The sequence below is a fragment of the Struthio camelus genome, chromosome 6, assembly GCF_040807025.1.
Source record: "Struthio camelus isolate bStrCam1 chromosome 6, bStrCam1.hap1, whole genome shotgun sequence".
Taxonomy (NCBI): Eukaryota; Metazoa; Chordata; class Aves; order Struthioniformes; family Struthionidae; genus Struthio; species Struthio camelus.
The window spans coordinates 38,001,745-38,015,945 of record NC_090947.1 but is presented as its reverse complement, the minus strand read 5'-3'; the positions used below and the strand labels follow the sequence as shown (position 1 = coordinate 38,015,945).

The window sequence follows — 14,201 nt, the reverse complement described above, 5'->3', positions numbered from 1 at the left end:
GGAGCGGCAATTGCGTATGCTGTCAAATAAGGGGAAAAGGCCAATTGTGAGAGCTTGAACTGCTCTCTTTCTCCCGTGGGCCAAACTCGCTTAGCAGTGGCCCTGTGCCTCTTTGCGCTGCTTTGAACCCACCTCCCCTGTAAAGCTCAACTGGGAGATTTTTAGCAACCCAGGTCATCTAGCTCCAAGAGATGGACTTCCTAGAGCACGTACTACTGCAGGAAGGCCAGCTGGGTTGCTGGCGTACGAGAAGGGCAAGGTGGTAGGGTGAAATGCGTTTCCCACAGAGGCACGCACGTGTTGGAGAAGGTCGTCAGAACGGCGCAGTGACCCCGAGCACGCCGTCAGAAAGCGCAGAGGTGATCGCTGCTATGTCGCTTGAATTAAGGCCTACAGTTACTGCTTTCCTACGCTGCGGAAGGATTCCCCGGAAGGAATTTGGTACGATACCGGAGCATTTTAGGGCTGTCGTTAAACAGATGCTTTCACTTGTACGCAATACTTTAAACAAGCACCTGAGAAGAGGAGCAAGCAGATGTTCTTGCTCCTCAGTGGTAGAGGATGTGAATCTATGTGCCACAGCTGCCTGTATTGTAATTTCAAGTTTCTTTTGATAAATTAATATTCCAAAATGACTTCCAGTAGTCCTTTTTTTTCCCCCTGTTTGAAACTGTGGTTTTCCCTGATGTCTTTCAGAACTTGGCAGCTTGCCTAATCGCACAAATTCCCTCTGTATGCTGCTGGGATTGCAGCTTATTGGCAGAAATAATACAGCATTAAATGCAAATATTACTGTTAATGCAACATTAAAATTGATAAATTAATCCTTTCTGTCAAGAAATCTAAAGCTTCGGCCACATTATTGAATTTTGACAAATTGCTTTGGCTACGTATTTTGTGGTGCAAGAATGAAAAATACTATATATCCTTTAATATAAAAAAAAATTGTAGGACAGATTATCTGCTTTTTTATTCTTAGTGTGCTTTAGTAGTATACGGGATGTATTAAATTAATGAGTTTAAACAGGGAACAAATCTGAACAATCTGAAATAGGGCTGAACTTGGCCCTATTAAAATATTAACTCTGCTATTTGATAAATAAAGGATTTGCATAACGCTTGCGGTTTTTCATTTATACTGTGAAGCGTGCTTCAGATGTATTTCAGAGTTCAGGACTGCAGCGCGGTTTACTTGCTGTTTCCTGACATTGGGCTATGTGCAGTTTGAGGCTGGACAGTGCATTAATGTGCACCGCTAGGCGCAACTTCTTCTGTGCGCGGTTTGCAGCGTGCTGTTCGGTGTCCGGGCTGATTTTGAAAACAAACTTTTAAATAACTCTCGCTACTGTCCCCGCGCTTCAGAAATAACTGATTTTTTTTTTTCCCCCCACATTGCATTTTTGTGTTTTGTAAATGAAATCTGCTGCTTTTCCCGCTGTTTTCCACCTGGAACCTGAGCCGCAAACCAAGCCCTCGGAGGGGCGTATCTGGCGAAACGGCGGCGGAGCGGTGACCGCGGGCAGAGCTGTGCAACGATTGCTCAGTGTAGCTCCTAATTACCCAGATAAGGTGGCGTTGCGCCATGTAGCCGTTAATCCACTTCATTCCACTGCTGAACGCGTGCGTCCGCGAAGGGAGAAGCCCTTTTTTTTGCCCCCCCCAACCCTTTTTTTTCGGTGCTCCCCCTTAGCCAAGAGACCGCAGCGGTTGCGGTGGTTGGTGCCGCTGCCGGTCCTTGTCGGGGAGGGGAGCGGCGAGGTGGGGGCCCTAGTTCTTGTCTTTCCAATAGCAGCCTACTCATGGACGTGCTTGAGAGGGCTCTGTTTAAAAAGCTTTTGCTCGCTACCAGCTGCCTTTTCTATACGACCGAGGTTAAAAACTGTCTCAGAGCTTGAGAGAAGAAAAATTACCAGCGCTTTAAAGTTTGGATTTGGACCTCGCTGACTGTGTCTAATACAATTTGTTCACCCAGGTGTTTGCAGGGTTTGGAGGTGGGTTGTGTTGTGGAATCGGCATTAATAATGGAAAGAGATTTTCTTTTTTTTTAAACCTTAAAAAAAAAAAAAAAGCCCAACCTCGATGTTGTCTAAAATATTGGTGAATCGTTTTGGCCCCCGGTCCTGCACCCGGAGCTCCGGGGCTGAGAACAGCAGGCGCCAAGGGAGCGGTGGAGACGACTGTCGATTTTAGGGAGAGATGCTCCCGTTGAAAATACATCGCTGTCGGTCCCCCCGACATGAGCAAGAGATGCGATGATGTTCGGGTGCCCAGCTGACCTCCGCTGCCGTACCGGCGCGAAGAGAGCAATTTGTCATGAAAATAACGCTGAGGTAATCTGACGTGACCTCCTGATAACCCTTCCTTTCTCCGTGTCTGGCTCGGCTTTGACCCTCTTTCCTAGCCCAGCGCTACCTTTTTTTTCTTACCATTCAGGGTCCGCCTCTGCTGCCTTTATCTATTTTTTATGATGCTCTTCGCCTCCCCTTTCTGACAAGGGTACGTGATTCAGCCACGTGTGTTACCCCAGGGACCTGCCCTGGTGTTTCTTAGCTCTTTGGTGTCTTGTTTGGCTGCTTCGGGGAAGTAACTAGATGGTCGTCTTTGAAATTTGGATGCAGATTTCACATACATGAAAATCTACTGGAAATTGCTTGGTGAGATGCCACTGAGGATCGCTGACACACGTTTTAGGTTATAGTTATAATTCCCACTTCTCCCCCCCCCCCCCGCCCCGTTAGCCTTGTCCCCTCAAAAATGCAGTTTGAATAAGTTACTACTTGTTTTGCATGTCTGGATTGGGAGTGTTGTATCTTGTAGAAGACAGGTTTAAAGTAAATGATGTTAGCTGTATACTTATCTTTTATTCAGAAATGAATACAAACACATTGGTAATAAGCAGGACCCTGTGCCTTGCTGATGGCTCATCCTATCTATTCCGCTGCTGCTTGGCAGCAGTAATACTTCTGCTGTTGTAACTGCGGTCTTCGCAATTATTGTAAAACAATTCAATAAAACTTTGTACTTTACTCAGCGTTAATTTTTCAATTAATATTTCTTTGCAAGATTTTTTTTTTTTTCATTGCCAGAGCTAGTTAAACTGTTGTCCCTCTAGAATAACGGTTTCAAAATGAACGTGATGCTGAAATTTTATAGAGCAGCAGATACATTCGTTGTACACAGTGGTCCGCGGAAAAGGAGTCTGCGGCACTGCGAAGCCCGGCGCTCCCCGTGCGAGCGGGAGCGGGCACGTTAGTCGGCTGCAGCCGTACCACCGCAGGCCGCGCTCTGTCGCGTCTCATAAGCTAAGTGGGGTCGAGCCTGGTCAGCCTGCGGCTGGGAAAGCTCCCTGGAAGAGGAGGAGCCGAAGGAAGCGGGGCTTGGGATTCCTGACGCGTGACGCCTCCCTGCCCCAGGTCAGTATTGGCGCTGGGCTGGAACATGGATTTAATGGATTTTAGTGGTGGTTTTTCTGGTTCGTTTGAAAAACAGCGTCGTGGCTACAAACAATCATTTGGGGGGGGGGGGGAGAATTTATACAGACAAAATTAGGTAGGTGATAAAAAGGGGGTAGTTCCATGCCGTAGTGACTCTGCAAATTCAGATTCTGAGTTTCTGCATCGTTTTCCTGATTTTTTTTTTTTTTCCCCACCAGTACACAAACAAAAATTTTCTTTGCGGTTTCTGAGTCTCATAGCAATCGCGTAAAGCGGAAAACTCGGTTTGAGTTTCTCTACTTCAGAGCAGTGTGCGTAAGGCTCAAAAATACTAACATGTAGTTTGGCCGTTATGGCTTGATACAATCACTAAAAATAGACCAAATGTTAAAAACATATTTGCTAAACTCGATTTTTTTTTCAGTCTTTTTGCTTCTTTTAAAATGGTGAAAGCTATAAATATTTCAAAACGAGGAAGGGAAGAGCTAGACTGTATATCATGGTGCAGACCTGGCTGCTTCTAAGGGAGTCGCTTCAGAATGAAACTTCCCAAGGAAGGATGAGATGTGAAGAAATCTCTTCTGCTCACGGAAGAAAAAATGGAGAGTAGAGAAGCAATTAAATTAGTAACTTGGGAAGTGTCGTAACTGTTAGGTTTTGTCTTCATTTATTCCCTGAGTAGGAAAGTAGTGATCTACAGCATGTAGGAAAAGTTAAAAATCTTCCTGTTGAGATGTTAAGAATGCAAGAGATATTGCATGTTGGCACGCAGCGATACTGTACTACTGGTGCGTGAAGAAAGGACGTTGTCAGCGTTTGATACAACTATTGTGTTATCAGTGAATCACGGGAATTAAGATTCGTGGAAGCATTAGCTTAGTAACATCAGGTGGTGTAACTAAGAAAGGATATGTTCTTTTTGACTTTTGATTATGTCCTTTTTCTTCATTAAAACCGTAATAAAATTTTTCATTAAAACTATAATATTGTTCTTCATTGAAGCTATAAAATTATTATTTATCACTGAAAGTAGATTCTGATTCTCTATGGTTGATGTCTCAGCAAATAGATATAATTCAGCTCATAATAATGGAATCTGTTTCATGACTCTATTAAAAAGCTATCTCAAATAATATCTTTCTGTGTTGAATGGAGAAGCAAAAGCCTGCATGTAAGAGATTGTGAATCTGCAGTTTCAAAATAAAAATGAAAATCCTAATTTAAAATTTGGGCAGATGAAATTCACTGCAAGTTTTCTCTGCTTGTTGTAGGAATGTAAAGTATCAAAGAAGTAAAACTAAGGAAAAACCTGTTTAGGGACTCCTTCATTCATCTAATATCGCTTTAGCTGTATTGCGTGACTTGAGACTGTCTGTTCCCGGATGAGGAACTACGTCATTGCTTGTTCAAAATTCGGTGATAGCTGGAGGTTTGTGATCTGCATCTGCTTGTTCTGCTTTATCCCTACGGATTGTGAAAAGTTCAAGTAACTGATAATTTGTAGTGACCATTTGAGCTGTGTTAGTTAGCAGTGCCAGGTCATACGATACCGGTTTTGTCTGGCAGTTGAATGAGTCTAACTGACGTGACAGAAGACTGAGGGAGAAATGTTATTTTAAGGAGAGTTTGGGATACTGCGGGATTACTTTTGAACATTCATATTTTTTTCTGGATGAAATGGGCTTGCCTCAAACCGTTGCCTGTCTTAGAACAAGCTACTGTACAATTAATTGACTGGCGACCTGAAGGCTTGAAACCCTCTTTCTTACATTCACACCGTGGATGCCTGTGTGCTGGGTTCGGCCTGGAAAGGATATCACTGAATCCTTGTTTGAGTCCTTTAATTTTCTCTTTGCAGAGTCCTTGGCTGGGAATTTTGCTGCTTACGATGCAGATATTCAAACTTAAGAGTATAAACTATGCTTTCAAAGAACGTTTTTGTAAACTTCTTATCATTTGCTAGTTTTTTGAAAGTAAACATGAGAACTTCTCAATGAACACGTTTGTGGGCTTTCTGGTTTGTTTTTTTGTTTTTCCCCGAATCCTCAGAGAAGATTTTGTTTTCTTGTGGGTTGGCTGTAGTGGCTAATTACCCTTAATTAATCATGCTACAGGGATGAAACATGCTTGATTAAAAACAAACGAAACCATATAGCAACAAAGTAATGCTACTGGTTTCTCCTATTTAAAAGCAAAGATTAAAAAAACGAGATTAACTTTGAAGCTGCGTGTCAAACGTTCTTTGCATTTGAAACATCTGAACGGCTAAAGCAGCGAAAAGCTTATTATTTTTGCAGCTCAGTCATAGTGGAAGTGCTTATTCAATTGTAACACTGTGTTTAAAGAAAGATTGGGGCTAAGAATAGTTGCTGAAGGTTGTGTCTTAATCATAACCGCCTGAGATGGCAGTTAATAGCGAATAAGATTATTTAGTCATACTTAGACATGAAGGTCCTGGTTCTCTCTTGTCAAATATCTTATTTGAAAGTTTCCAACACTGCAAATTGGTGTTAAATGCTATTGGCTCCTAACAGGATTTTGACCGCATTTCTCACTGATTATATTGGCACGTATTTATACAGAGTTAGGGGAAATGGCTTGCTGCGGGCAGTGGGCCAAATGCACCACGGATGAAACTCGATGGAATTATCTTAAGGATTAATTTGGTCCAGAGGCGCACTGAGCCCCTACAATGTGTCCTACTCAAATGAAGGTAACCATCTGCTCAGGTCCGGCCTTAAGTACGCAGTTTCTCCATTTGCAGAACGGAGGAGGGAGGGAGAAAATGCACTGGGATCTATCTGAAATGGGAGCACAGAATTTGTTTGCCTCAAAGTTAAGGTATTTTTAGAACACTGTTGCAACAGATGGCTTTTCTGTATCCCCTTTTAAAAGGTTTTTCTCATACATGATAATCCGGTTTCTTTTTTGCTTTATACTATTGAAAAGTAGTTCTGTTCTTGCTACCAAGGAAGGTCATAAATACTGGCAGAGCAGTATCAGAATGCCTTTTTTGCCCTGTTTCACAAGGAAAAGTGTTAAAGAAGTTCTTTTGGGCTCTCGTTTAGTATTCTTGCTCAGAATGAGGAAAAGATTGTTTTTACTAGGAAGAGCTCTCTTCACTGATAGAGCTTGAATGGAATTCAGTTTCGTAAAAGTTACAGAATTCTGGAAATATTTAACTAATTCCGTGGAGAGTAAATGGAGAGAGTAGTTCTTTTTCCCCTCATATAGAAGGAATAAATATATGTATGCAGACTGCTTGCAGGAGGTATCTGGAAGAGTGGCTTGTGTCTCCCCCCCCTGCTGCATCTGTTCTTATAAAATATCTTCAGGCATTTGTTTTGCAATTAAAAAGTCAAACCCCCCTCAAAGGGTATACTAGCTTTTTCTACTAAAACATATCAGGGCAGTGAAGCAACGCAAAAATGCAACTGGCTATTTCCAGCAGATGAACTAAATCCTTAAAATAGGATTAAACGAGTTTGTAATTTGCCATGTTCGTACCCAAGCAAGGGAGAGGGAGGGCTGTATGTGTGTTTTAGAAACTGGGTTTTAGGATATTTTAATCAAGGCCTATTAATATTGTACTGATGCAATTTCTCAATTTTCAGTAACTTTTCAGATGCCCAAAAGAAGATCTTGATATCATGTTGAGTAACACAAACATGCCTTCAAATAGGGTTTTGGCTGTATCATATGGGAGTTTCACCAATATGCAGGTGTTTCAACACTGTACACATTTAGGAATGAGAACGGTAGCAGTGCCTAGTGTTAATCTGATAATAATGCAAACATGAATGGAAATTGTTCCAGCCACCTCAGATTCCCACCTCAGGTGAGGCTTGGGAATTTTAACAGGAAAACGGAGAATGATTTTTAGAAAGGGGGCAAGGGCAGCAAGAGCCTCTCGCCCCCAGGTTTTGCAGTGCCTGGGCTGAGGCTGGGTCTCAGGAAGGCAGAAATACTCATGTGACTTCTTCCACTAGGCTTAATTTTTAACTCTGGCTTTAGAGTTCCTTAAACTCTAGAGCTCTGTGGGAAATGGAAACTTTGTTCTAAGGAGTTGTTTTTGTTCTAGTCCAAAACTGAACATTTTTAAACTTCGCAGAGAGCAAATTCTTTGACGAAAGACCTTTGCTTTGTGCTTCTGGTACCCTGATTTCTTAAATAAAGCTCATGTCTACTGTCAAGTGTTTTCATTTCAGTGGAACTGCAAGTTTCAATTAAAAATGGTTCTGCTGAAATTGTGCTAGGTGGCTTTACTCAAAACCTTCCTGTTATTTGCTTGCTTGCTTGCTGCCTTGCATTTTCCCCCTAGCTCTGCATCTGTTTGTTTGAGGGAAGCGGAGAGTCAGAGTGGAGCTGAAGTCCCTATTTACATCTCTATTCTGCTGCTAGTCAGTGAGCCTCTTTTCTATTCTTTTTCTTTCTTCCCAGTACTAGTGATCTGCAAAACGAGCGCCGAAGTGTAGCGCTCCCCTGTAGTTCAGTTTGGAAACGCATCTTCCAGGTGCGCGCTCCTTTCGAACAGAAGGAGCGTACTCGTGTGTGCATGCCATGTCTCCCAGCACCGCTTCGCATCCTGTAAGCATAAAATGGCTTTTGTTTTCATGGCTTCGGCCAGGCGGTTTAGTATTCTTCTTTGTACCCGTGCAGTGAAGGATGTGAGCGATGAGAAGCCAACAAGAACGTGACGATGACCCGAGTGGAGCGGCAGAGCCAAGGCCTCCAGTCTGGCATCCTGCTCTCAGCAGCTGCAAAAGCTGGGCGTGCTGGCAAACCTCTGGGGGCGCAGCAAGCACGTCATGGCAAGTGACTGCTAGGAAAACTCACCTGAAACGCTGAGTTTTCTGCTTAAATGGAAAGAGAGAGAGAGATCTGTTTTAATTTCCCAGAGTATGTGCTGAGTTATGGCCAAATGACACAAGTGCTATCGCTTCCTTTAGGAAGGTGCTAAAAGCTATTGCTTCCCTGGCAGAGGTGGTGCCTGACACTTCTGTTCCTGGGATTAGATTAAATGCCGCTTTTACTGGGCGATCAGAAATAAAATATAGTATGGTGCTTAGGGTTTTTTGATGAGTGGAAGTGAGCTAATTGATGGCAGGCATCGTTAGCAGAAGAGGCGCTGTGTGTCCCAGAGGACTTAACCTCCCCAGGGCTCAGCCTCACTGGAGTTTTTCTGTGGGATGGGAGTTAATCCTGTTCCTCGCTGCTGCAGAAGAACTAAAGAAGTTGGAAAACGTTCCCTCTGCCTTTTCAAGACTTGGGAGTTCATTGCCACGCACAACAGGAAGGTCTTTTGGTTTTTTTTGTTTTTTATTTCCCCTTGCTCAGAACTTCTTAGGAAAGCTGGGCAGAGTGGCTGGTGGGGTAGTGGCCAGGGCATTTAACAGGCAGGGGGAAGCTGCGGTTCGAACGCCTTTCTGCCTGGCTGGTGGCTGTTTCGTGGCCCTCAGCCTGCGTAGGGTGAGTGAAATGAGTAGCCAGTTACTGACTGCTCGGAGCTTTGTCTCGAAGGGCTTGAACTACCGGAGCTCTTACGCGTAAATTAAAAAGCTCTGCTCCGGTTTCTTCTTAGTATGCTACCCTGGGTAGGTGCCATAACACCACGCTAGTCTCAGGTGGTTCAAGTCTTTCTTGCCAGTTAGAGCAATCATAAGTTCTGGGCAAAACGTGAGTAAGGGGAAAATTTCGAACATGAAAAATGGGTGTCTTCTGTTTAAAAACCCTTTTTTGGCCAGTATTTTCCAAAACAGATCGACTTCTGTAAAGATATTTGTTCACCTGCAAAGTTTGTATTTCGTCGTGTACGGATGAGTTCTTGTGACAGTTCTGCAGGCGGCTTTTCTTTTAAGAGTAGGTAGTCTTCTTTTTTAAAAAAAAAAAAAAAAAGAAAAACCTGCATGAAAAAATGTCTTTAATTTTGTTAACTCCATTTCAAATGATGCTCAGTTGCTTAAGTCCCAGGTGTCCTCTGGTCTATTATTTTCTGTTCTGCTCAGCCTCCGGAGTAAACGCCTCTCTTCCTTTCCCTCTCCTGCAGCGGCAGGTTTCTGTACCACTGGGCACAAGCTGGGTCAGGGCTTTCTTGTTCGCTGGACACGTAGTTGGTACGTGCTACGCTTTCCCAGGAGCTCTCTCTGTCCTTTTCCACGTCCACAAAAACCATATTTTTCATTCCTGTCTTACAGCTTTTCAGGAGAAAGTGTGTTGTGATCGCTGAATCGCCAAATTAGGGCAGTTAGTCGCTATGTGAGTAAAGCCAACGATTTGGGCAAGGGTGCTATGTGAAAGAGACTGATTTAAAAAAAAAAAAAAGAAAAGAAAAGTCTAACTTGAGTAGTTACAAAGTGCAGCACAGTATGTTCACAAATAGAAAAGTTTATTTAAATTTCGTTTTTATGCATACGTTTATTGGTGAGGTAACGAGCCAGCTTGCGTTGATACAGCGCCGCGCGGAGGCCCGAGGCGAACGGCTGACGCAGCGTGGTGCGCGCGGCCAGAGCGAGGAGCCGCTTTGTCCTCTGCGCCGAGCAAACGATGTTTAGCTTCAGCTGGTTTATTGGTACTTCTGTCAAACCGTCCCCAAACCAAACAATAAAACGCCCCGCTAAGTGTTTAAAAGAAGCCGGGCGAAGCAAGGGCGGCCTGCCGAGAGGGTCACCGGAGCGATGCGCCAGCGCGCTGCCCGAACGCGGCCGCGGCGCCTGCGCCCGGGGAGCGAGAAGCGGACGGCGGCTCACGCGCTTTTCTCTCCGCAGGGAGAAGCTGTCCGTGGCGCGGCTGCAGCGGGAGGTCGCGCAGAGCAAGCGGGAAGGAGCCATGGTAAGCTGCTGCAGCGGTCCGCTGCCCGACGCGCGTTTTCCTCCTCCAGCGCGGGCCTTACGTACGCTCGGTCGTGCTGAGGCTGGGCGTAACGGCGGGCTGCCCGCTGTGCGTTCGTAAACGCAGCGGGAACTCAAGGCTCTGTGAGAAACTTGGCTTCCTTGGAAAAACTGCCATAGGAAAAAAGCTCGTTTCCTTTTCCCTGCTGCCGATGTTCGCTAGGAGCGAGAGCCGGGCGTGCAAGACCACGGGCACGGCAAGGCAATTTCAGATGAAAATGCAGTAAACTTCATTGCCTGATAAATCTTAGCCAACTGTGGAAAAATGGAAGAATGGAAGTATGGAAGCTTAAGAAAAAGTCAATCTGATAATTTTGTAAATCGTGTAATGCTCTTTATATCTTCGTTTTCCCTGTTGCAGTTTATGAGATTAGGCTTGTGAGCAAAAGCTGAAATGGCTGATTTTTGGCTAACCACAACTCTCAATTTATAGAGCCCCTTATCACTCCAAAATGACTTTATTTCTGAGCTGACTTATGCTGAGGGTACCTAATTACTTACTATCATCTAAAGAACTTTTCCCATCTCTTCAGAAGTCTGTTTGTCCCTATCTTCAGCTAAATGTCCGTGGGTTCCACAGGATAAAGCAGACGAGTTCAAAAAGCTTAAAACCCAGACCAGTTCCCTTAAACGTCCTTGTGAAGCTGCTGTTGATTGGAGTGAGTCACATAGTGGGCTATGAAAGGATTTGGTCTGAAGTTTAACTTGCTGGAGAGACTCTGTCTGGGGAGCGCGTGCTCCACTAGCCGCGCAGTGCCGAGGCCTTAAAATCAAAACAGGCTCCAGCGAATGCATTTTATTAACCATTACTAGAGATGAATGCGATGAAACAAAGCTATGGGGGAACCTAGGTGACAGCAGGTAGGAAAAACCTGCTCTGGGTCTGTTGCTCTAACACCGTGGCCACCGGCAGCTCTAGCTGGGCTGGGATAGGGGCTTCTGGGGATGCGAATCCCTCGTTGTGAAGGGAAGGAAATGCGTGGGATTTGCTCAGGCAGGTGTTGCTGACTTGTCTTGAGTCCCTGGTGCATGCCCAGCTCCGCTGTGGGATCCGCTCTCCTCTCCCGACCCCGAGGCAACCCCTGAGCTCCCCTGCCCTTGGCTCTGCAAAGGGGCCGATTTGGCCATAAGAAGATTTCGATATGTGGCTTAAAGAGTCAGGAAGATTGGATGCTTGGTAATGTTGTGTGTATTGGGGCAGAAGTTCTGCAGGAACCAAGAAACAAACTTTATCATGTCGAGCTGTAATCCAGGAGTCTGGAACTGAGATAAAACTCCTGCTGACTTCAGAGAGAATTTTGCCTGAGGAAGAATGGCAAAGACCAGGTATTGGATTTGCAATTGCAATTTTAGTTTTAAGTGTAAATAGTTTTTCAGAATCTGAGAAGAGTTGTTTACTGTATTTGAAATGTTTCCTTTAATTTTTTTTTTTTAAAAATGCCTCCCTTTCTATGGGAGGGAAAGGAGGCATAGAACTAATATCATATATTGAATGTAAAATATACTTAGTGGGATAATTCAGGACTTAATGAAATAAGCAATATTGATTAACCTTCTAGACCTGATATTCTTTTTGGTATGTGCGATTCCACATAACCTCTGTTTTAGGTAGAAATCGTATAAATTTGTGTGTTGTCATTGTCCTGAAACAATCTGTAGTGGAAGAGAAGCAGTCATAACAAATGAACTGCTAAAAGGCCTTACTCTCTCAGAAATGGCACGTTAAGTTAAAAAAAATACATGATTCCTTTTAGGTACTGTGTTCAAGAACCTTTGCATATGTATTTTTTGGACCTGAGGAACTGCATGGCCTGATGGGAATCACTTTTCCTCTATTCCATTAGTTCTCAAGAGTTTTGATACCATAGCACGGCCTGCAAGAGAAAAAAAGATTTCTGCTTCAGGTCCCTGGGCTTAGAAGTCATGTTCCATCCACCGTCTGATTCCATTTAGTGAAGGTCAGATACGTTTTATCCCTTTTCCATGGACTTGTGAAATTAATCACATAGTCACTACTAAACAGAATGTCGTTTCATCTAATTTGTTGTGAGGCAGAGTGTTTTAAGCCATTAGGAACTGATAGGTAGCCCTCCAGGGCTGTAGCCATTCCCCAAGGTAAGTGGTAGGTAGTTTTTCCCTTCTTTCCCGAGAGGTAATTTCAACAACTGTCTTGTGGCTACTGCAGAGGAAGCGTGCGTCCACAGCGACAACTGCAGCGGTTGTTACGTGGAAACTTATTTGTGTTTCGGAGCTCAGAATCAGTGATTTTAATATGAAACGCAGCAGTGATTAGTTAACATTAATGAATTTGCTTGGCGTTGAGCAGAGCGGAAGCAGTAAGGGCCCAGGAGATGGAATAATCAGTTAGGTGGGTATGAAGACTTCAGGGGACTAATGTCATTTTTTGGGAAGAGCACAGGTGAAAGCGAATGTCACCTTTAATGCTTTGCTCAATCTCTTGGAGAGCATTATCTGTGGCGTGATTTAGGATGGGACAAACAAAGCCAAAGACACCTGCTGCTGAGATTTTTCCCCAGCATCTTGAGGAGCAAGCAAATAGTCCTGCAGGCCTTTGCAGGATGACTTATCATTTGATGCTGTGCCGGTGTTTCTTGCTTATTTTCACAGAAAGGAAAAAAGGTTTTTGGAGGGCTTTTGAGATCACAGATAGATTGTGAGTGTAAGAAGTGACCTCATTCTTTGAAACCCACACCTGCTTTGCCGATGCACAGTGCCAGTGAGCTGAAGATGCATGTCCTTTCCCACGTGTGTGACCCTGCCACCTGTGCCACCTGTGTATGGTGCTAGCGGTTCTGGCCTGTCCTGTCTTACTTTCCGTTTGGCCTGTTTAATCACAGGGTGAGAAAGCTATGGCTGCTTCTCACTATTGCCTTCCCAGCACGAATCGCGTGGAGAATAGGCATTTTAAGCTCTGCTTCCCTGCACAGGGGGTTACTGGTTAGTCTCAACCATAATTTACAACCAGCTATTGCCTTTTTGTGTGTAGTCCATCGAAGTTATAGACAGCGAAGACTGGTTGCGCTCTTGTTCACCCACCATTACAGGAATTGCTGCAATTAGGCTTAATCGTGCATTAAAACAATAAAGAAAAATAAATATTAAGCATGTGTTGTTGATGCTGTTTAAGCTGTGATATCTTTGCTCAAAAATGGATTTGCACATCTGTATAAATAACATGTATCGAGTATGATGAAATGCATTTTTATGAGACCTCTTTTTAAAGCATTATGTATAATATATGGCACCAATGTGTCTGCCCTACTTCAGTCCTCATAGGAAATGCATTTTTTTTTAATATGTCCCAGAGTTACATTTTACGTAACTGTTTTATTATTGGAAGTAGATATTTACTGGAAGGTACTATAAAAAAGAGATTAAATAAAGACTTTTTCTTTTTTTAAAAGATGAATGTTTACCAACAGAAATATATGAATGAGCTATAATAGCCTGGTTATTCCGTGTGGCTGCGTTGAAAACGGGATACCTCATACCTAGGATTGAGTGAATATAGGGAATATAAATTGCTCGAATTGGGAGATATGGATAAATTTAGACTGTGAATTGCTGATGACTTGCTCAGGTCTCTGTATTTTATGAGCCGCCATTAGCAAACGTTGATAATTCTTCATTATCAAAACACGCTGCTGGTTTACCAAGTCTACTAAAAGCATTTAACAGCATTGAGCCTACACTGTGGTATGGCTCCTTCTGTAGCTGTATGGCCTTTTAATGTGCAGGTTAAACTCTCTTAATCATGATTCTTCTGACTCGTCAGAGGTATTTTACCTTTTTGTAAAGGAAAAGCAAACGATCGCTTTGAATACGTACTGTTCCTGTTGAAGACTGTGCAGGTGTCTGT

The 14,201-nt window shown here is 43.7% G+C and overlaps 1 protein-coding gene across 5 annotated transcripts in view; it reads left to right on the top strand.

The window, feature by feature from the left end:
* Positions 1–14,201, top strand: part of NCKAP5 (NCK associated protein 5) — a 416,795-nt gene that overhangs the window by 191,035 nt on the left and 211,559 nt on the right. For all 5 annotated transcript variants that reach the window (XM_068949189.1, XM_068949188.1, XM_068949192.1 and 2 more), the window contains one exon: positions 10,199–10,262. In XM_068949189.1, coding sequence (XP_068805290.1) covers positions 10,199–10,262 — 64 coding nt within the window. The remainder of the gene's footprint in view (positions 1–10,198; positions 10,263–14,201) is intronic.